The sequence below is a fragment of the Ictidomys tridecemlineatus genome, chromosome 16 (assembly GCF_052094955.1).
Source record: "Ictidomys tridecemlineatus isolate mIctTri1 chromosome 16, mIctTri1.hap1, whole genome shotgun sequence".
Classification (NCBI taxonomy): domain Eukaryota; kingdom Metazoa; phylum Chordata; class Mammalia; order Rodentia; family Sciuridae; genus Ictidomys; species Ictidomys tridecemlineatus.
Genome location: NC_135492.1, coordinates 36,760,743 through 36,783,593, shown reverse-complemented (window position 1 = coordinate 36,783,593; position 22,851 = coordinate 36,760,743). Strand labels below are relative to the sequence as shown.

The 22,851-nt window shown below is 55.3% G+C and overlaps 1 protein-coding gene across 1 annotated transcript; it reads left to right on the top strand.

Annotated features, from left to right (window-relative positions):
• Window positions 1–711: 711 nt before the first annotated feature.
• Window positions 712–9,960, top strand: Rpn1 (ribophorin I). Its single transcript, XM_078033902.1, has 10 exons — window positions 712–1,031; window positions 2,797–2,861; window positions 3,123–3,429; window positions 4,786–4,995; window positions 6,156–6,348; window positions 6,630–6,729; window positions 7,602–7,740; window positions 7,833–7,952; window positions 8,303–8,548; window positions 9,551–9,960. Exons 1-10 carry the CDS (start codon window positions 774–776, stop codon window positions 9,731–9,733), a joined length of 1,821 nt encoding a protein of 606 aa, XP_077890028.1. The 5' UTR covers window positions 712–773; the 3' UTR covers window positions 9,734–9,960.
• Window positions 9,961–22,851: the final 12,891 nt, after the last annotated feature.

The window sequence follows — 22,851 nt, the reverse complement described above, 5'->3', positions numbered from 1 at the left end:
CATGATAAAGAAACATTCCTCTTGTTTAACCCATTTTTAAAAAAATTTTTATAATACCAATTTATACTACATATGTCTATGCCTAATTTATGTTGGGTTTCTGTTGCTTGCTACCCAAAGAGCTTGGATTACAATAGATTAGAATATGCATTTGGGGTACGAAGTATTGTTGTGGACATTTTTCTATAGGCCATGGTTTGTTTTAGTGCCATACAATTTTAAGACAATCTTGGTTTCTGCATAAGTTTTTATTTATTTATTTTTTTTCTTTAAATCTGTGCTGACTATGCTCTGTGTGAGCCACATCCCCAGGTTGGGTTCACCTATTTTAGCTTTCCCTGGGAGCAAGCAAAGTTTGACTTAGTCTGAGCTAAATTTTATTCTATCATAGAGCAAAAATACCAGAGAGCAGGGAGTTAATTAAGCAAGGGCTGTGGTTGCAGGAATAAAGTGAAGGGATGACCAGGAACAAAGCAGAAGAAGCAGACAGAATTCTGAGGTTTCCAGTCAGGCGCCTAGGGGGGGCAGCCCGGTTACCCTGGAGACGGGGAGGTTTGCAGTCAGGCGCCCTTAGGACAGCCCGGTTGCCGTGGAGACGGGGGGGCCTTTCGAACTGGGCTCCGCCCCGGTTGCCGGGGAGACGGGGTCCTTCCCAGCCGGGCGCCGCCATCTTGTGGCGCCCGCCGGGAGCCAATCAGCAGCTGCGTAGTGGCGGGAGGCTCCTGGAGGCGGGGCGCGGTGGCGGCGGCCTGGCGCTCAGCTCGGTCCGGGTCATGGAGGCGCCCGCCACCTGCCTGCTTCTGCTCCTGTGGCTCGGGGCCTGGGCCCCAGCTCCCGGCGGCGCCTCCCCGGAGGCCCAGCCGCTGGTGAACGAGGAAGTGGTGCGCACGGTGGACCTGAGCAGCCACCTGGCCAAGGTGACGGCCGAGCTGGTCCTGGCGCACGCGGGCGGCTCCTCGTCGCGGGTCACCTCTTTCGTCCTGGCCCTGGAGCCGGAACTGGAGGCCCGGCTGGCGCACCTGGGCGTGCAGGTGAGGGCCGACGCGCTGCTCCCCCCCCCCCCGGGGTCCCCTTCCCTCCCCCCCCCGGGGTCCCCTCCCCTCCCCCCCCCGGGGTCCCCGCCGCCGGGGCCACGTCATCGCGCGCTCCTGGGCGGCTCCTCGGGTGACCTCGGGGCCCGGCGCGTGGCCTCCCCGCCGCAGGGCGACGACCGTAAACCTGGGAGTCCCCGAAGGCTGACCGGGGGCCTCGAGGCGGCGGCCCGAGTGGACCCCACGCAGCCTCCTCTTCCTCCCCTTCGGGTCCAGCCTGGGTACTCCCCGGTCCTCGGGCGCGACCAGCGGAGAGATGGCAGGGGCCTGGGACCCAAGGTCGCACCCCTTTGTGAGCCCCGCGCCCCGGGGGGGTCCTGTGCCATTGCCCAGGATTCTCTGTGCGTTGTCGAGGCTGGCCTCTACCTTGCGATCCTCCCGTCTCGGCCTCCCGCCTGGCAGGGACTCCAGGTGTGGCCCCACTGCGCTGCGGTTTCTTCTGCAAAGATGGCTCCAAACTTCAGCTTGCGCTCCCACTCAAGTTAAAGGACTCGAACGGCCAACCTCATTCTTTTATTCATTTTTTTTTTTTAAATTCAAAAAAACGAAACATTCTTTTTAGTGAAAGCCAACCATGGTTTCATGATGTCACAGTACAAATAGATCACAGCGGGAGACCCGCCCTCCTGTCATCCAGTTGGAGAGTGATGACAGGCTGGGTGGCTCTACTTAATTCATGTCTGGCTTTTAAAATGTATTCTCTCAAGCTTTATTATTTTTTCTTTTTAGTTAATGGTTGCCTTCTTTTTTTTTTTTTAAATATTCATTTTTTTTAGCTGTAGTTGGACACAGTGTCTTTATTTTATTTATCCATTTTTTATGTGGTGCTGAGGGTCGAACCCAGGGCCTCACACATACTGAGCCCCAACCCCAGCCCCCCCAGCCCCCAATCTTTGTTTACAATATAATTTGTATATAAAAAGCTGCAGGTTAGGGCTGGAGTTGTAGCTCAGTGGTCGCACACTCGCCCTCATAAGTCGGGGTTCGATTCCTGGCACCACATATAAATAAGCAAATTTAAAAAAAAATAAAGGTCCATCAACAACTAAAAAAAAAAATTTAAATGCTGCAAGAGAGTTCATGCAGTTTGGTGGCTCTGCATGGATGTCACATTGGGTCACAATGATCACCATTCAGAGCCTCCAAAAGCTTTTTTTTTTTGTTTTTTCTCTTTTTGTCCCTTTTGAATTTGCATTAGGTGTTTAAAGTATATTCTCACTTTTGAGGTGCAGGTGTTCTGTGGCAGGTGAGAAGTCTGGGACTTTGTGTTTAACAACGCACATGAGGTCTCACCGTGAGGGGTAGGTCAGGGCTGTACTTCAGGTTGCTCTTCACACTGGACCTCTGTGGTCACCTTTGACTGCCTTGGTGGCCGTGACATAGGCCCGTTTGGGGATATGAGACCTGCAGTTGCTAGACACAGTGGTGCCCACCTGTCATCCCAACAGCTCGGGAGGCTGAGGCAGGAGGATTGCAAGGTGGAGGCCAGCCTCAGCCACTTAGTGAGGCCCTAAGCAATTCAGCGAGACCCTGTCTCTAAATAAAATAGAAAAAGGGCTGGGGATGGGGCTCAGGGGCTAAGCGCCCCTGGGTGGTATCTATTACCTCATTAAAATGCTATTTATTTTCTGTGCCTCTGCATATTTGAATGCAGGAAGGAAACGTTGGAGCTTTTGGAAAGTGCTATGTTTTTTTCCTGTTCTAGGTAAAGGGAGAAGAGGAGGAAGAGAACAATCTAGAAGTCCGGGAAACCAAAATTAAGGGCAGAAGGTAAGCTCGCAATGTTTGAGGTCCATTTCTTTTTGGGGAGGTTCCTGGGGATGGAACCTAGGGGTGCTTAGTCCCTGAGCTCCGTCCCCAGTCCCTTTTTCAATTTTCTTTAGAGACAGGGTCTCCCTGAGCTGCTGAGGGCTTTTGCACTTTTGCAGAGGCTGGCCTCCACCTTTCGATCCTCCTGCCTCAGCCTCCTGAGCTGCTGGGCGTGGCCACCTGCCAGCTGACCCTCATCTTTTGGCTTCTTTTTCCTTCCAGCGGGAGATTCTTCCTGGTCAAGCTCCCCGTCGCCCTTGACCCCGGGGCCAAGATGTCCCTCGTGGTGGAGACCGTGTACACCCACGTGCTTCAGCCCTACCCGACGCAGATCACGCAGTCGGAGAAGCAGCTGGTGGTGTTCGAGGGCAACCATTATTTCTACTCCCCCTACCCCACCAAGACCCAGACCATGCGCGTCAAGCTGGCCTCGCGCAACGTGGAGAGCTACACCAAGCTGGGCAACCCCACGCGCTCGGAGGACGTGCTGGACTATGGGCCTTTCCAGAACATTCCTGCCTACAGTCAGGTAGGTCGCCCAGCCCTGCCCTGCCCTCCTCAGGCCTCCTTTAGAGACAGGGTCTCGCTGAGTGGCTCAGGGCCTCGCTAAGTTTTTGAGGCTGGCCTCCACCTTGAGATCCTCCTGCCTCAGCCTCCAGAGCTGTTCGGATTCCAGGCGTGCGCCACCATTCCCAGCTCTTCATTTGTGCTTTTTTTAAATTTTTTTTTACTTGTCGGTGGAAGTTTATTAATCATTTATTTATATGCGGTGCTGAGACTCGAACCCAGTGTCTCTACACTGAGCCCAGTCCCAGGAACCCAGGGCTCAGGGAAGCACACCCCTCCCACAGGGACTGTTCGTGGGGGGTGGGTGGAAATCTGAAATGACTGTTTAGACCTTCCCCAGAGTTTTCCACTTCCTGGGAAGTGACCTGTCAGAGTCCGTGTGTCCTTTTGACAGCACGATGGAGGCTGGGGGTGGCATTGGAGAGTGGAAATGGGGGCTGCCCAAGGAAGCGAGGCATTCTGGGTAGGAGGACTGGGGGGACAGAGGCCACAGGAATTTCATAGGGTGGCTGAGGCCTTGGGGCAGGGACTCTGACAAGAGGAAGCAGGTCAGGCTGAAGAAGCTCTTGTTATTTAGAAAAATTTTAAATGTGCGAAAAGACTTCTTTGCTGGAATATCTTAGAGCACACATCGGGGGTCATCTGTGGCATCGTTTGGAGTAATTGCAGGTCATTTTACTTCCACATCATTTCTAAAAAAGCGAGGATGTTTAAATATGAACAATTCCTTTGGTTGCATGTGGTGGCACATGATTGTCATTCCAGTGGCTTGGGAGGCTGAGGCAGGAGGATCGCAAGGTGGAGGCCAGCCTCAGCAACTTAGTGAGGCCCTGAGCCACTCAGCGAGACCCTGTCTCTAAATAAAATCTAAAAAGGGCTGGGTACGGGGCTCAGGGGTTCAGCACCCCTGGGTTCAATCCCTGGGACCAAAAGTCAAATGATATTTACATTGGAACTTAAGTGATTCAGGCTATCATTTTTCCAATTAGTAACAATACTGTGAACATTTATTTCTAACAAGATGTCCCAGTAAACATTTTAAAATGTCGCATCCATCACCTACGTCATAATTCACTAAATGCTGTGGCGCGCGCCTGTCATCCCAGCAATTTGGGAGGCTGAGGCAGGAGGATCTCAAGTTGGAGGCCAGCCTCGGGAATTTAGTGAGACCCTCAGCAACTTAGCGAGTGAGACCCTGTCTTCAAGGGGCAGGGCCACAGTGCTCAGTGGTGGAGCGTTCCAGAAGGTCCCCAGTCGTCTGTGCTGTCTGGGTGTTGGTGTTCCCAGAGCCTTGACTGCTGGTTCCCTTCCCGCCCAGGATCCCTTCAAAGTCCACTACGAGAACAACAACCCGTTCCTGACCATCACCAGCATGACCCGGGTCATCGAGGTCTCCCACTGGGGGAACATCGCCGTGGAGGAGAACGTGGACCTCAAGCACACGGGCGCCGTGCTCAAGGGGCCCTTCTCCCGCTACGACTACCAGCGGCAGCCCGACAGCGGCATATCCTCCATCCGCTCCTTTAAGGTATGGAGGGCCCCCTGGGCCGCCGGGAGAGGCTGACGTCATCGTCTGGCCTTCGTGTGGCTTTTGGAAACTAAGACAAATATAGGTGTTGGAAATTGGGGGCGCAGTGGCCCACGCCTGTCATCCCAGCGGCTGGGGAGGCTGAGGCAGGAGGATCGCAAGGTGGAGGCCAGCCTCAGCCACTTAGATCTGTCTAAAAATGGAAAGGGCTGGGGACGGGGCTCTGTGGTGAAGCACCCCTGGACTCGATCCCCAGTACCAAAAAATAGAAAGAGAAACTGACTGATGCTCAAGTAGCCGAGTGACAGTGTTGAAAGCCATTTTTAATGTTTATTTTTTAGTGGGACACAACATCTTTATTTACTTATTTTGATGTGGTGCTGAGGATCGAACCCAGGGCCTCGCATGAGCTAGGCGAGCGCTCTACCGCTGAGCCACAACCCCCAGCCCCTGAAAAACATTTTTATAAACTTAAATATTGTGCAGGGACCCACCCGGGGAACAAGGTGTGACATTCCCCCTCCCCCATTATTAAAATATTAAAATATACTTGCAGATTGGCATCATAAAATAAGAAGATTAGAAGAAGAAATCCCTTCCAAGTCTACACCTAGTAATTCATTGTCGTTTCTTTTATGTCTAATTTCTATCTCTTTGGAAAGTAACTATCGTAAGATTATTATTATTAATTATTATTATTATCAATTATTATTATTATTATTATTATTTGCTACTGGGTATTGAACCCCAGAGGTGCTTACCCACTAAGCCATCTCTCTGGTCTTTTTTCTATTTTATTTAGAGACAGAGTCTTGCCAGGTTGCTGAGGACCTTGCTAAGTGGCTGAGGCTGGCCTCCACCTTGCGATCCTCCTGCCTCAGCCTCCCAAGCCGCTGGAATGACGGGCGTGGGCCACCGTACCCACCTCCAAATCTGCTTTATTTCCTGTTTTTTATTTGTTTATTTAGCATTGTAGATTGAGAAGTAGATGTAATTTCTAGAAATTTCGAAGCTTTGGTGGGGGGAGTCAGACTCCTTACGGCTGTTGATGGTTTGGGGCTGTTGAACTAAGTACTAGTGAGGATCTGGGTCCCGAAGACGATCCTGAGGTTCAGAGCGGTCCTCTGGAGTGTTGAGCAGGGCCGTCTCCTCCCCTGCAGACCATCCTGCCCGCTGCCGCCCAGGACGTGTACTACCGGGATGAGATCGGCAACGTGTCCACCAGCCACCTCCTCATCCTGGACGACTCTGTGGAGATGGAGATCCGGCCTCGCTTCCCCCTCTTCGGGGGATGGAAGACCCACTACATCGTCGGCTACAACCTCCCGAGCTACGAGTACCTCTATAACTTGGGTCAGTGTTCATGTTGGGGACATGGTACTAGACACAGGGTCTCGCTGAGTTGCTCAGGGCCTCGCTAATTTGCTGAGGCTGGCCTCCACCTTGCGATCCTCCTGCCTCAGCCTCCTGAGCCGCTGGGATCACAGACACGCACCCCCTGTGCCTCCGCATCGCTGCGCCTTGACACAGTCTGCTCTGCCTTCTGTGGAGCAGGAGGGCGGCCACACCCCCTGCTGGCCCCCTGCTGTCCCCTCCTGTGGCTCAGGCCCTGCTGTGCTGGCTCTGTCCCCCAGGCGACCAGTACGCTCTCAAGATGAGGTTCGTGGACCACGTGTTCGACGAGCAGGTGATCGACTCCCTCACGGTGAAGATCATCCTCCCGGAGGGCGCCAAGTGAGTGCCCGTCCCCCTGTCACCTGCCTCCTCCCGGCTCCCCCTGGTGCCTAAACCACGGGCCGAGTCCGGGGCATAGTAGATGCTCATCAAACAGCTTTGACTGAGTGACGCGCACGCCACGTCCTGCGGGGCGCTCTGTTCAGGTCCCGAGCGGGCAGCGAGGGCGTCTGGAGGGGACAGACACCAATAGAGAGACAGCCGGGGCTCAGCGGGCACCCGCAGCCATGACGGGGAGCAGGGACCCCGAACCAGCTCGGCACGTCCATCATATAGGTCTGACCATCAGAAGGACTGACTGAGGGAGTTTCTTCAACACCAACAGGACCATAGTGAGGGAAGAAACGGCCACTTAGAACTGTCACCTGGCACCCAGCTGGCCTAGGAACCCAGGGTCAAGAACTGAGAGCCGGGCACCGCGGCCCATGCCTGTCCTCCCAGCAACTTGGGAGGCTGAGGCAGGAGGATCATGATTTGGAGGCCGGCCTCAGCCCCTCAGCAAGACCCTGTCTCTAAATGAAAGATAAAAAGGGCTAGGGACGGGACTCGGTGGCAGATGAGCCATCTCCGAATGGCGGGTGTTCCCAGCCGTCCAAAGGCGGGCAGGGGGCGGGAGGGCACAGGTGGTGATTTTCTTTCTCTTTGGTCCCTGAGCCCCGTCCCCAGCCCCTTTTTCTATTTTATTTAGAGACAGATTCTCGCTGAGTTGGTGAGGCTGGCCTCCAACTCACGGTCCTCCTGCCTCAGCCTCCTGAGTCGCTGGGATCCTGGCATGGGCCACCGCCCCGGCTCCCTTGGCCTTGGACTTCTCGGCCACCTGCCCCCTCAGGGCCATTGGTGTGAGGCTCTGTCGTGTCCCCATCTGCCCCCAGGAACATCCAGGTGGACAGTCCCTACGAGATCAGCCGGGCCCCGGATGAGCTGCACTACACCTATCTGGACACCTTCGGCCGCCCCGTGATCGTTGCCCACAAGAAGAACCTGGTGGAACAGCACATCCAGGACCTCGTGGTGAGTGTGGCCGCTGCCCCTCCCCAGGTGGGCCTGCCTCCGGGTCCCCTGGCCGCAGCCCTGAGCCGTGTCCCTGCGCCCTGTCCCCCCAGGTGCACTACACCTTCAACAAGGTGCTGATGCTGCAGGAGCCTTTGCTGGTGGTGGCCGCCTTCTACGTCCTCTTCTTCACCGTCATCATCTACGTGCGCCTCGACTTCTCCATCACCAAGGTACCCGGCCGCTCCTCGGTGGTTGAGGCCGGCCTCCAATTGGGATCCTCCTGCCTCAGCCTCCCAAGGGGCTGGGCTCACAGGCGTGGCCCCCAGGCCCGGCTGAGTCTGTTGAAGAAGATTCTTTTAACGTCGTAGATGTGACTTGAAGGCCTTGGTTTTTATTTATTGTCACACGATGCTGAGATGGGAACCCAGGGCCTCCCACGAGCCAGGCCAGCGCTCTGCCGCTCAGCCCCGGCCCTTCCCTGTCCGTGTCCTGTGCGCGACTCTGGCCTGACTGGCGGGGGCCGCGGGCATCCCTGGGAGCTGAGGTCCGGGTGGTCAGGAGCCCCTGTCCCCTGCTGCAGGACCCGGCTGCGGAGGCCAGGATGAAGGTGGCCTGCATCACGGAGCAGGTCCTGAGCCTGGTGAACAAGAGGCTGGGCCTCTACCGCCACTTCGACGAGACCATCAACAGGTACAAGCAGTCGCGCGACGTGTCCACGCTCAACAGCGGCAAGAAGGGCCTGGAGACGGAGCACAAGGCCCTGAGCAGCGAGATCGCCCTGCTGCAGTCGCGCCTCAAGACCGAGGGCTCCGACCTCTGCGACCGGGTGAGTGGCCCTTGGGATCCTTCCCCCGTCCATCTGGGGTGATGGCGCAGCGGCTGGGGACCGTGGGAAGCCGGGTCTGGGTGCTGAGCGGGCCTGGGGGGAGCTCTGCGGCCTCTCTAGCGCCGTCTGTGCTTGTGGCCGGGAACCCAGAGGTGAGCCGGGCTCAGGGCACTCCCGGACGCTTGGGAGGCCGAGGCAGGAGGATCCCAAGTTGGAGGCCGGCCTCCACAATTTAGTGAGAAAAGGCTGGGGATGCGGCTCTGTGATGAACTGGCCCCTAGTTCCGTCCCCAGGAACCAAAACGCACAGCAAGCCTCATCTGAGGACCCAGGGTGAAGCCCTGTGGAAGCTTCTGGCAGGTCCCCTGGCACACAGGAAGGCCACTCGGTGTCCCTCCTCCCTGCCGCTTGCCCAGCGAGGTCCAGTGGTTCAGCTGGACACCACCAAGGGCTAGTGGACATCGCCTGGCAAGTGTTGGGAAAGCGGAGTCACTCAGCTGGACATTCAGCAGTGTCGGGCCCCAGGGCCAGGTGCGGTGTCCCCGTGAGGGTGACACCTGGTAAACATGCGACCTCGTGTTTCTGAGAGTCCCAGGCGCATGAGGATGCTGACCCCAGGACTGGGATTCCCGGGAGAGGACAGGGTGCTCAGGGACCCGAGGGGCATATTATATTTAGAGATGGAGTCTCACTGAGTTGCTGAGGCTGGCCTCCAACTCGGGATCCTCCTGCCTCGGCCTCCCGGGCTGCTGGGATGACAGGCGTGGCCACGGCGCCTGGTGCTTGCTGGGCTTTGTGAGGAGGTGAAGGAGGCCTACCATCCTCCGCAGCCTGCCCCACTGTTCAGGTCTGAAAGCACCAGCCTGCCCCAGGGCCTTTGCACATGCAGGCCCGCCTGGGGGGGAGCGGCCGTACTCACCAGCTGGTGGCTGCTCCTTCCAGAGCTCTGGCTCTGGGGGCCCAGGAAGTGGTGACCCTGCCCTGCTGTCACCCCCCCCCCCAGGTGAGCGAGATGCAGAAGCTGGACGCCCAGGTGAAGGAGCTGGTGCTCAAGTCGGCCGTGGAGGCCGAGCGCCTGGTGGCCGGCAAGCTCAAGAAGGACACCTACATCGAGAATGAGAAGCTCATCTCAGGGAAGCGACAGGAGCTGGTCACCAAGATCGACCACATCCTGGACGCCCTGTAGCCCTGCTGCCCCGAGCCTGGGCTGGTGGAGGCTGGGGAGGGAGGCTGAGGACTGGCCTCGAAGAGGCCGCCAACTGTCATTTGCTAAAGGTCTTCAGGGAAGAGAAGCCGGCTCTGCCTCAGGCACTGCAAGAAGCTGTCCCCTGTCCCTAAATTACTCCTTTTTCTTTTTTTTTAAACTTTCAAAAGAATCTTATTAAACCCCGGATGTTTGTGTTTTGAACAAAAGGCCTTCTCAGTGGTGGTTGGGCGTGGTGTTCTGGTGCTGGGTGGGTTCGCAGCCACCAGCACCCGGGTGTGAGGGCTCTGCCACCCAGCCCCGTCCCCAGCCCTTTTTATATATTTTTATTAATGACAGGGTCTCACTGAGTTGCTTAGTGACACACCAAATTGCTGAGGCTGGCCTCCACCTTGGGATCCTCCTGCCTCAGCCTCCAGAGTCGCTGGGATTATAGGCCTGTACCACTGCACCCAGCCAGGGATGGTTCGCAGAGACAGTTGTCAGTCAAATGACCCAACAAAGTGACCGGTCCTGTGAGGAGGGTGTCCAGGGAGTACTAGACTTCATCTGGGTCAGGAGGGGAGGGAGGGAAGGTTTCCCTAAAGGAGCAATGACCCCCATAGGAGATGCAGGTGGAAGGATAGTGGGCTCCAGGCAGGTGCAAAGGCCCTGGGGCAGGTTGGGGCTTTCAGACCTGAAAGAATCCACAAGATGAGGTAGAGGGCAGCAGAGGAGCCCAGAGTGCCCCAGGGCTTCCCCTTAGGATCAGGAGGACCAGGCCTGGGGGACACGGGCTTAGGGTGAAGCCCCAAGGTTGGTGGGACAGAGACCCAGAGCCTGTTGTGACCATCCAGGCAAAAGCTGGTGTTTTGGGCAAGGATGGATGGAGCTGAAGAACTCTGGCAGAGAGACTGGCAGTGCCAAGTGACATGCTCTCTCCCTGGGGTTAACCCCACCCACTTCCTGCTTATCCTTCAGGAAACTGGAATCTGTGATCAGTAAACTCAGAAGCTTTGGGTGGGTGGGGAGGCTGGGGCTGGAGGATCACAAGTTGGAGGCCAGCCTGGGCAATTGAGCAAGACCATCTCTCTTTCTCATATACACCCCCTCCCCCTCCAAAAAAAAAAGTTTGGGGGGCGGGTGTGGTAGCGCATGCGTGTGTTCCCAGCCTCTCGGGAGGCTGAGGCAGGAGGATCTCAAGTTCAAAGCCAGCCTCAGCCAAAGTGAGGACCTAAGCCACTCAGGGAGACCCTGTCTCTAAATAAGATACAAAATAGGGCTGGGGACAGGGCTCAGGGGTCGAGTGTCCCCGGATTCAATCCCTAGTGCAAAACCAGGTGGCCCTGCTTCCTCCGTTGACAGTCACCATTGCTCCGCCCGCGAGGTGGCTGGCGAGCGCCCTCTGCTGGACCAACGGGAGGCTTGCAAGCCGCGGGTGCGAGCTGCGCCTGCGCTCTGGAGTCTCTTTGCAAATCATCCGCACGCCACTAGATGGCGATCAGCAGTAAGGCTCAACGCGCAGGCGCAGACGGGCTAGAAAAATCGCGCATGCGTGCGGCCGCGCCGACGGTCAAGCCAGTCCCAGCTTCCCTCCAAGCCAATTCCCTGGCTGTAGCGCCACCTAGAGGTGCAGGCGTGGGAATGGCCGCCCCGACCCGAACTAAAACTGGGTCTGGGGTCGCGGGGAGCCCGTGTGCAAGGTGCCAAAGAGTCATAGGACCTTGGGTTCTCAGATTTGCCTTGTGGAGGCCACAGGGAGGCCACAAGGCTAGCCAAAGTGGGTGCCCCCCAGCATCCTGGGGGAGGGGCGTCGCAAGTGGGGTCCCCTGCACCCCTCCCCAGCCCTGCCTCCTGCATCCTGAGCGCTTTGCCACTTAGGGTCAGGGTGTGTGCACCCCAACTTTTCTGGGCACTTGATTTTCCCAGTAGTAAACATGGCCTCAGTTTCCCCTTGTAAATCCCTGCAGGGGCAGCGTCCCTCCGTGCAGGGTGACATGCCCTTGATCCCAACACCTCCCCCTTTTTCTTTCTTTACCTGGAATTGAACCCAGGGCTGCTTCACACCTGAGCCCCCATCTCCAGCCCTTTTTCCTATTTTATTGAGACACAGGGTCTCGCTGAGTGGCTCAGGGCCTCACTTTGGCTGAGGCTGGCCTCCACCTTGCGATCCTCCTGCCTCAGCCTCCCAAGCTGCTGGGAGGACAGGCGTGCGCCCCTGCCTCTCCCCGGCTCCCGTTTGGTTTTTGGACCCAGCGTCCCCTCTCCCGTGACCTTCACCCTGAGTGAACAGGGGTGACCTGGTCCCCTCTCCCCCACCTGGGCTCAGATCCCCAGGGTAGCCTCCATTCCTAAGCCCTGGCCTCCAAGATGTGGGAAGGACCCCAATGGCCTACTCAGAGGATGTCCCTGTGGCCGTAGGTGGTTGGGTGACAGGGCTCAGACCTGGGCATCTGCCTGCAGCCCTGGCCTGTGGCTCAGCGGGCTCCAGAAGGGCCGGGTGACATGTTCCCACTTACATTTGTCTTGGAGGCTGACATGGGGAGGATCGCTGCTTCTCACAGTTTCACCACAAGTATCCTGACCGGGGCGTCTGGTGCCGAGCTGATAGCGCAGGCCTGGCCGCAGCCCCCGCCGGAAACCCGCCCTGCCAGCGGTTGGGGGGCCACAGGCTTAGACAGGAAACACCCCCCGGGGTGTCCCCCCAGGGCTCATGGCCTCTGCAGGAGCCTCTGCCTTGGACCAGGCCCTGGCGCCATTTTGGAGATGGGCCTGGTTCCTGGGGACGGGGTGGCCTGAGATCTAGGGGGCCTCTGTCCCCTCCCTGGGCAGGTTTGGGAGAGGATGGCTGTTTAACAACCCATCCCCAAAGACTGGGTGGCTTGTAAACAGGACTTCAGCCAGGGACGGGGGCGCACGCCTGTCATTCCAGCACCTCGGGAGGCTGAGGCAAGAGGATCGAAAGGTGGAGGCCAGCCTCAGCCACTTAGTGGGGCCCTAAGCAACTCAGCGAGACCCTGTCTCTCAATAAAATACAAAAAGGGCTGGGGACGGGGCTCAGGGGTTAAGCGCCTCTGGGTTCAATCCCTGGTACCCAGAAAAAGTCTGGTGTGACATTTAGAAAAGACAAGACACGAAAATAATTTTAAATTGAAATTGATAGAAAACGGGGCGATGTGATACATCTTTCCCTTTCTTGTTTCTTGGCCTCTTCCCCACCCCAGGCCTGGTGGCTGCAAAAAGTCCCATTTCGTGGCCTTGCCGTCCCTCCAGGACCCACTCATTCCGTTTCCGGCTTCCTCTGTCCAGACCTGGCTCCTGGCGGCCCCAGGACTCTTGCGTAGTCCACAACCTGTGCACCAGGGCATGGCCACACCCACACACCCAGGCTCTGGGTTTCTGACTTATCCACTGAAGACAGCCCTGGAGAGGACTGTTTCCAAAGTTTTAGTTCCAGCTGCAGCTCCCTCTGGACCTTCCCCTGGAGGCCGGGGCCTCTGGGGCCACCAATGCAGACAGAGTTCTAGAAGCAGCTGTAGCTGAAGGAGAGAGGTCCCCGTCCCCCTGGCTTGCCCTCCTTCTGCCACCAGGCTGGGGACCTGGAGCTGGTGAACCTTGCAGAGGCCTGGGGTGGAGAAGACAGGGGCTGAGTGTGCAGTGGATTCCAGGGGAGGCCTGACCTCCACCCACCAGCCCTGCAGGGAGCCCAGTGTCCTTCTTTTTGGGGGGAGGGTATCAGGGATGGAACCCAGGGGTGCTTCACCCCCTAAGCCCCGTCCCCAGCCCTTTTTTAATATTTTATTTAGAGACAGAGTCTCGCTGAGTTGCTTAGGGCCTCGCCGAGTTTCTGAGGCTGGCCTCCACTTTGCGATCCTCCTGCCTCAGCCTCCTGAGCCATTGGGATGACAGGCGTGTGCCATGGTGCCTGGCTAGGGACACTCTGAATTGGACTGGGCTAACAAAGAAGCAATCTGTAGGCTGAGGCCTGAGCGACAGCGTGTGTCTGTGCCCACCCAGGACAGGGAAAGGGAGAGCCATTTTGGGGCTGTGTCTCTGTGTGTCTTTGTGTTTAAGGGTGTCTGATGGTAGAGACCCTGCCCATCTGTGGCCTAACAGAAAACCAACCCAGCAGGCCGGCCCTGTCACTCTCTTTTCTCTGTCGCTGTCTTTTCTCTGTTGCTCTTTTCTCTGTTGCTATAACAAAATGCCTGAGGTTGGAAGCTTTATAAAGCAAAAAGGTTTATGTAGCTGGGTGAGTCTAAAGGACATGCCACTGGCATCCTGGTGAGGGCCTCCGGGGCTGTGTCAGAAGCACAAAGGGAAGCGACAGAGTGCAGATGGGGTGGGCTGTTGGATAGCCATCTGGTGTCACAGGGAGACCCTGGGCCACTTAGCGAGACCCTGTCACAAAATTTAAAAAAAAAAATAAAAAGGGGCTGGGGATGGGGGTGCTCAGTGGTAAGCGCCCCTGAATTCAATTCCCAGAACCAAAGCCCAAACCCCAAACAAAAAAACAAAAGACCCCAAAACCTGGTCTGGAAAGATCTCTCCCCTTCCACCACATCAGCTCTGACCCTTCCTGAGAGAGGAGCCCCATGACCTTACCACCTCCCCTTAGGCCCCGCCTCTTAAAGGCCCACCACCTCAATTCCACCATCCTGGAGGGCCCAGCTTCCAGCACATGAGCCTCGGGGCGCATGCTCGTCCCTTGCAGAGTCCCCTACGACAGACAGACGTACAGATGACCCAGCTGGAGTGGAAAACCTGGGGTTTGAATAAACCAGAACCTCTGGGGCATATGTCAACAGCCCTGGAGGATTCGTGGGGTATTTTTTTTGCACCCAATCTGGCCGTTCTTCCAGTTATTCCATGTCCGTGTCCCGTGTCCCTGAATAAAAGTGACTGCTTCCTTTTAGAGACCTGTTGTCCCCTTTGCAAAAATGGGGTGCCTGGGCCCTGGGCCCTGAGGGACTCCAGGGAAGAGGCTGGCAGGGGCCTTACAGGACATGGCCACTAGAGGGCGCCCGAACCTCGCCCATCTGCGCCTCCTCGGCAGGGGACGCCAGAGCCTGAGTGCGCAGGCGCCCTGGGCCTCAGCCTGGTGGTGGTGGTGGGTGACCCTGCCTGCCCCAATGTCCTTTTCTGTAACACGGGGTCGCCCCCAGAGTGACCCCACAGGGCTCTTGTTGAGGATGAAATAAATCGTGGACGGGAGACCCCCCCTTCATGTCCATAAATGACTTCATCCGGGCATCCCAGAGGCTGGGGAGGCTGAGGCTGGAGGATCGCCAGTTGGAGGCCAGCCTCAGCCACTCAGCGAGGACTTAAGCAGCTCAGCGAGACCCTGTCTCTAAATAAAATAGAAAAAAGGGCTGGGGACGGGGCTCAGGGGTTGAGCACCCCTGAGGCTCAATCCCTGGTACCAAAAAAAAAGAGTCAGTCATTGTCACTGAGCTGTTCCCAAAAGCTCGTGTGACATCTTTATGTCACTGATTCCTATTAAGAAAACCGAGGCCTAGAGAAAGACAGCTGAAGTCTCTGCCCACTTCTGGAAGGAGCTCAGCTTGGTCTGGAACCCAGTGACCGGTCCCCAAATGGGGTCTGTCATTGCCACAATCCTTGGGTCTCAGGGATGGAACCCAGGGGCACTCAACCCCTGAGCCCCGTCCCCAGCCCCTTTTTCTATTTTATTGAGAGACAGGGTCTCGCTGAGTGGCTCAGGGCCTCGCAAAGTGGCTGAGGCTGGCCTCCACCTTGCGATCCTCCTGCCTCAGCCTCCTGAGCTGCTGGGAGGACAGGCGTGGGACACTGAGCCCGGCTCATTAGGTTTTAATTATATTTCTTCCTCCTGTTCGTGCCTGGCTCCTGATGCTTGGGGCAGGGCCTGACGTAGGAGGGCACCCAGAGTCACCCTAGAGCTGGGCCCACAGGCGATGCTCAGGATATGGTGTCTGCGATGGTTGTACTCCCTCACAACACGCCTGGGCTGAAGGTGCATGGGATCTGGTGAGTGTCCTCGTCCCTGACTGCAGTGCCACCTGCTAGCTGGAAGTTGGATTTGCTGATCCTCACCAAATGTTATGATCATCGTCCAAAACAGAATTCATCTGCACTATTGAAAAATCAGCAGTCGGGGGGCGCACGCCTGTCATCCCAGGGGCTCGGGAGGCTGAGGCCGGAGGATCGCAAGGTGGAGGCCAGCCTCCACAGCTGAGCTCCTGTGGCACTTAGGGACCCCCTAAATCTGTAAATAACAGTGACAACACCCCCAAACCCCACCAGGCCGTCCTTGGGGTTCTGGTTTTTCTCCCAAGAGCAGCTGGACCAGGAGGGTTGGCGGGAGTCCCTGCATCCGGTGACCCCAGAGCCTCCAAAGCCAGCCCTGGGTTCCACTGTCCGCCATGATGCTTGCCGGGCCTCCATCCACCCCCTTGGCCTCTTCCTGTCCAGGTGGCCAGAGCTGGGCTGGGTCCCGTGCCTGTCTATCTGCGGCTGAGGCCTCTACCCTCCGGTCCTTCCTTTCCCAGCCTCGGGCGGGGGGAGGCCGGGGAGGATTTTGTGCATTAATCTCTCAGCCTGGGGGTGGGGTGGGGGGCCTCCTGGTCAGGTGGTCCTTATCAGGGCCCCGGGTCCTGTCAGATGGGCCCTTTTCCCGGAACCCGTGGGCAGGGGAGGGTGCAGCAGGGCCTGGAGGCCGCCCCAGCCTCCTCGGGCCTCCACCTGCCCTCAGCCACCCACCGCCTTGACCACATCAGGATACAGACTCTGCATGGATTCCGGTCTCGGCCAGGGATTTCAGAGTTCTGGTCAACCGCGAGCTGGGGATTTCACAAACGCCTCTCACGCCCTGGGTGTGGGCAGGGCCAGCAACGGCCACCCTGCCCCGTGGTGGCCTCCGCCTCGGATGCCACCGTCCCCCACCCCTGACTCCAACATCCACGGGCACAGGGCCCAAGGTGGGCTGCAGCCAGGGGGCCAAGGGGTGCCCAGGCCTGGGGAGCCTCAGTCACCCATCTGTACAATGGGCTGGCCATGTCCCCAGGAGCCATAGGCACCCAGAGGACAGGAAGGCGGCCCCTGCTTTTGTGCCCTTGGAAGGCCCGGCTCAAGGTCACCAGCGCCACACAGGGGGCCCTCCACAATGAGGACATTGTGACATGACAAAGGTTTTTATCATCAGGTCACCTAAATTAGTTAGGCTATAGAATCACCCAGGGTCAGCGTCACCTCTGTCAGTCCGTAATGACGAGACCTCATAGCACGCAGTAGCATCTCATCTAATCGACGGCGTATAGTAGTATGTAATGAAAGAACAGTCATGGTCATCTATGTAAATATATTAACATATATGATAATGATCCCGCATAACATTATCTTGTCTATTTTTTTTAAATATTTTTTTTTAGTTGTAGATGGACTCAACACCTTTATTTATTTTTATGTGGCGCTAAGGATTGAACCCAGGGCCTCACCCTGATAGGCCAGCGCTCTGCCACTGAGCCACAGATCTAGCCCACATATTATATATTTTAAATATATAATATAGTAATATTATATATTTTAAATATATAATATAGTAATATTATATACTTTAAATATATAATATAGTAATATTATATACTTTAAATATATAATATAGTAATATTATATACTTTAAATATATAATATAGTAATATTATATACTTTAAATATATAATATAGTAATATTATATATTTAAAATATATAATATAGTAATATTATATATTTAAAATATATAATATAGTAATATTATATATTTAAAATATATAATATATATATTTTATATATATATAATATATAATATAGTGATATTACTATATTATATATCATATTACTACATAATATAATGTATAATATAATATTATATGACATTAGTATATAATATCATATTATATATAATATTATTATTATATATAATATTACTATATTATATATTTAAAATATATAATTATATATTCTATTAAAATATGTGATATAGAATATTGCTCTAAGATGTGTCAACATATAATATGTTGTCATGTATTATATCTTAAGTATAATATATGTTAACACATGATGTCTATTAGATATCACGCATCCGGTACATTGTATAATATACAATATGATATATAATACACCCAAGGCGTAATATTACACATGTTACATACAATATCATATATAAACACATAATATATGTTCGTGTTACCATATGATAATAATAATTATCATTCTGTTGTTGCAGCCATAATAATGATACCTCTAATAACCTCTACCCATTCCTTTTATATATATTTATAACTTCTTTTTTTGGTCCCAGGGATTGAACCCAGAGGAGCTTCACCCCTGAGCCCCGTCCCCAGCCCCTTTTTCTATTTTATTTAGAGACAGGGTCTCGCTGAGTGGCTCAGGGCCTCGCTCAGTGGCTGAGGCTGGCCTCCAACATGCCATCCTCCTGCCTCAGCCTCCTGAGCTACCAGGAGGACAGCTGTAAACCTCTCTGCCCAGCTTAAATATATAGAGAATATCGATGTGACACATGCACATATATTTTAATGGTTCTTGTCAGCCATAGAGTGAGGCCCAATGTTTTAAATTTTTTTTTTTTTGGAGTGATCTTCAACAAGCCAGTTTCCACTTGTGGAGGCTGACGGGGTTGGGGGGGTGTCGCAGATCCATATCTTAGATCATGTTTAAGAAGCTGATGGCAAACTGCAGCTTTCCTGGGCGTCACTATCACTCCCTATCAGGGACGGTCATCTGGTCATCTCCGTTGCATTATCTGAGACACTAGGAGGAAGTATGGGGGGCTTGGTAGAGGGACTGACAAGGCCCCCGGCGACTCTGCCTGCCTGGGGACTTTCTCATGAGACCCTCCTGTGCATGGCTTGGGGACCGGGGTCGAGGTATGAGATGGAACCCAGAGGGCTGCTTCACCCCTGAGAGCCCTGTCCCCAGCCCCTTTTTCTATTTTATTGAGAGACAGGGTCTCGCTGAGTGGCTGAGGCTGGCCTCCACCTTGCGATCCTCCTGCCTCAGCCTCCCGAGCCTCTGGGAGGACAGATGCACGCTACCGTGCCCGGCTTGTGCCTGTCTATCTAAGTATGACCATTTAATGTCATCCTCAAGCTACCGGGTCGTCACTCCTTGGTGACCGTGTGGCAGGGAACTGAGTTATGTCTTTTTAGCTGAAAAGGAGCAATAATAATAATAATAATAATATTGATATTGATAGCAAGGGCCTTTGGACTCTGTGAGGTCGTTGGATTCGAATCCTCAGAATTGTCCTCAGAATTGTCCAGGAAAGGGACAGACAGACAGACCAAGGATCTTGCCCCGGGGGTCACACAGGATGGAGCTGCCAGAAACCAATACACTGTCTTCCCAGTCGGGTGCTTGGGCCTTACATCGATTGGGTTGGAAAACGTGTGTGTTCCTGTGTGTGTTTTTGGGGGAGGACTGAGCCACACTCCCAGCTCCTGGGAAATGCTCCTTAGAAGTAAAATGATTGGGACCAGGTACAAAGTGGGACATACCTGGAACCCCATCCCAGAGACCGGGAGGCCGAGGCAGGAGGCTAGCACCTTGGAGGCCAGCCTCAGCAACTTAGCAAGACTCAAGTCTCAAAGTAAAAAGGAAAGTTCCTAAGGGACACACCTTTGTCTCCTAAGGTGTCTCCTCCTTAAGGAAATGAGGTTCTGGGAAAAAGAGGCTGAAGGGTGGGGGACCGTCCTCAAGAGACCACAGAACTTTGATCCATCAATTTATCTTTTTTTTTTTTTTTGGTCCCAGGAATTGAGGCCGCGTCTTTGAAGCACCAGAGAGTCTCAGCCCCGTCCCCACAGGGGCACAGCCGGGAGGATGCACGTGCCCGCGGGCTGGCTTCCTCCCACAGCTTCCCAAGCACACCCGTGACACTCGCAGGTCGGTGAGTCACAAGACGGTTCAACATTTATCTCCTTCTTCTTCTTCTTCTTTTTTGGTCCCAGGGATGGAAGCTAGAGGGGTGCTTCACCCCTGAGCCCCCATCCCCAGCCCTTTTTTTTTGTCTTTTATTGAGAGACAGGGTCTCGCTGAGTGGCTGACCGTCTAAATGGCCGAGGCCGGCCTCCACCTTGCGATCCTCCTGCCTCAGCCTCCGCAGCCACTGGGACCCCAGACTCTTCTTCAACTCTCCTGCACCATGCATGATACCAACCAAACCTTTTTATTTTTATTTTTTTTCCTTCGATGCTGGGGAGTGAACCCAGGGGCTTTGCAGGAGCCAGGCACCACCACCCCCTGAGCTGCACCCCCCCACACACACCCCCCCAGAGCCCATGGTTAAGATTTTCGATTGGAGATCTTACGATCTGGGTTCAGTAACAACTTCTCTTCCTCTTGGGGCCACGCAGATAAAGCCCTAGTTCTGCTCTGACAGTGTGGATGGGTTTTTTTTTCAACAACTCAGGCCCAGAGAGAGAGAGAGAGAGAGAGAGAGAGAGAGAGAGAGAGGGAGGAGGTGAGCTTCCGCCTGGCTTGGGGTTTGCCTTAGCCTCACTTTTTAATTTTTATTTATGTATTAATTTTGGTCCCAGGAGTGCCTCACCCCTGAGCCCCGTCCCCAGCCCCTTTTTCTATTTTATTTAGAGACAGGGTCTCGCTGAGTGGCTCAGGACCTCGCTCAGTGGCGGAGGCTGGCCTACACCTTGCGATCCTCCTGCCTCAGCCTCCCGAGCCGCTGGGAATGGTGATCCTTTGGGGAAGGGGGCAGAGGCTGCAGGAGTAGCTCAGGAGCGCCCTCTAGTGACCGCAGGGAGAGGTGCAGCCTCTGCCACCCTGGGCTGGGCTGGCTGCAGGGTTCCTGTGTCCCAGCAAAGGAAGGTGACCTTTGGGATCCAGGTCCCAGGACTGATCAGAGCGTCACGCTCACCCTGGGGACACTGATCCCATATGGCTTCCTGCCTCTGTCTTGATTTCCGCTCCCTATCTCCTCCCCATGATCTCTCCCACCCACCTTCCCTACCCAGGGCTCCCCGAGTGTCGGTCCTGCTGAGATCTAGCTTCAGTTTTCCCCTACACTTGCCTCTTTCTCTAGGGGAACCCGACGGTGGCCGAACACAATTCTGTCTCCAAATCAGAACGTGAGGGCGCCTGCCTGTCACCCCAGGGACTTGGGAGGCTGAGGCAGGAGGATCGCAAGATGGAGGCCAGCCTCGCCCACTGAGCGAGGCCCTGAGCCACTCAGCGAGACCTTGACTCTCAATAAAATAGAAAAAAGGGGCTGGGGACGGGGCTCAGGGGGTGAAGCACCCCTGGGCTCCATCCCTGGTACCAAGAAAAGAAGTTTCTAGAAGCAACTCACCCCTGGACCTCCCTCGGCCTCCACATCATTCCCCAGGATCAGCTTCTCTTCTAAGTTCCCCCAAAGACCTCAGGGGGCCCCCACATCCTGGTGGGCAGCACCCAGGCCCCCCCAGGCACTTCCTCTGCACCCCGTTGATGGCAGGGCCCCCCCCCCACAAGGCCCTGCTCCAGCCCACGGGGAAGACACAGCCGGTCCCCCCTCTGCCCTCACGGGGGCAGCCATTGCTCAGAGAAAAGAGGCCCAGCCCGGCCCCACTGGGCCCTGCCGGATGCTGGGCCCCCTCTTCCTGTCAATCATCCCAGCGGCTGCGGAGGCTGAGGCAGGAGGATCGCAAGGTGGAGGCCAGCCTCCGCCACTTAGCCAATCGCTAAGCCACTCAGCGAGACCCTGTCTCTCAATAAAATAGAAAAAGGGGCTGGGGACAGGGGGCTCCGGGGTGCAGCCCCTCCTTGCCCCTGGATTCCATCCCTGGGACCAAAGAAGGAAGGTTCTAGAATCTTCTCTCCTAGGTTCCGAGGCTCGTTTGGCTTTTGTGATGGAATTTTTCTGTCCCTCTCCTCCCTCTCTCTCTCTCTCTCTCTCATTTTTTTTTTTTAAATAAAAATGCCGACATCTCAGCCCTTAGGTCCCAGCAGCGCAGAGCCACGGTGGTGGCAGAGAATGTCCCCTGTCACCGTGGGCTGCTCAGCTTTTCTTCTGAAGTGTCTGGCAGGAGCTATCTCTCGGTGACATGTGGCTTTCAGTGAGATTTATTCATCTCCCCCCGACCCCCAGCCCGGCTCCTGCAGGTGTGAAGACAGGCAGAGCCTTTGTGTGCCAGGCCGCGGGTCCCCTCCCTCCTGGCTCGGGTCCAGGGGCCTGTCAAGACTCCTCTGGGCCCGGGTTGTGCGGTGAGGGAGGGTGACATCTCTTGTCATCCGCAGCGAGAGACGCAGAGACTCCAGATCGGCCTCCACTCTGCCTCTAATCTCCCCTTCCACAAAGGGCACTCCCATCCGTCACTCAGGGGGACAGCCAGGGGAGGGGACCTGGAGACAATGCACCCACCCTGTCCCCAGGGAACGAGGAGAACAGCCCAGCAGCAGAGTGGGCAGCCAGAGCAGGGGACAGGGAGGCAGGGAGAACCGGCCAGCCACAGGGACCCAGAGTGCTGCCATCTTGAACCTCACTTATTGGGGACACAAAATGACAGTGCTAGCTAAGGCTCAGCACGCAGAGATGGGGAATCTGGGTGACCGTCCCTTATAAAAATAAGACAGGAGCTCGGGAGGCTGAGGCAGGAGGATCGCCAGTTAGAGGCTGGCCTCCACAATTCAGCGAGGCCCACAGCGACTTGGCGAGACCCCGTCTCTAAATAAAAAAATAGAAAAAAGGGCTGGGGACCGGGCTTCCGGGGTGAAGCACCCCTGGGTTCCATCCCGGGTACCAAACACAAAGAAGGAAGGACTCGAAATTACAGTCAGCCTCCCCAATCCTGTCCCCAGCCTCCAAAATCCTCTCTCTGCCTCTTCTTCTGCACCAACATTTTTTTTCTTTCTTTCTTTTTCTGGATCGACGGACCTCAAAGGGGTGCTCTGCCCCTGAGCTACCCTCCCCAGCCCTTTTGCTGTTTCTATTTTGAGATCATGTCACTCGGGAGGCTGGCCTCGAACCTCCAAAAACGTGCCAACCTCCTGCCTCAGCCTCCCTCCCGAGTGGCTGGGATTCCAGCCATCACACCCCGCGGCTGTCATGGTTCCTTGGTGACTCCTGGGGGGACGACGCGAGGCAAAGAAATCT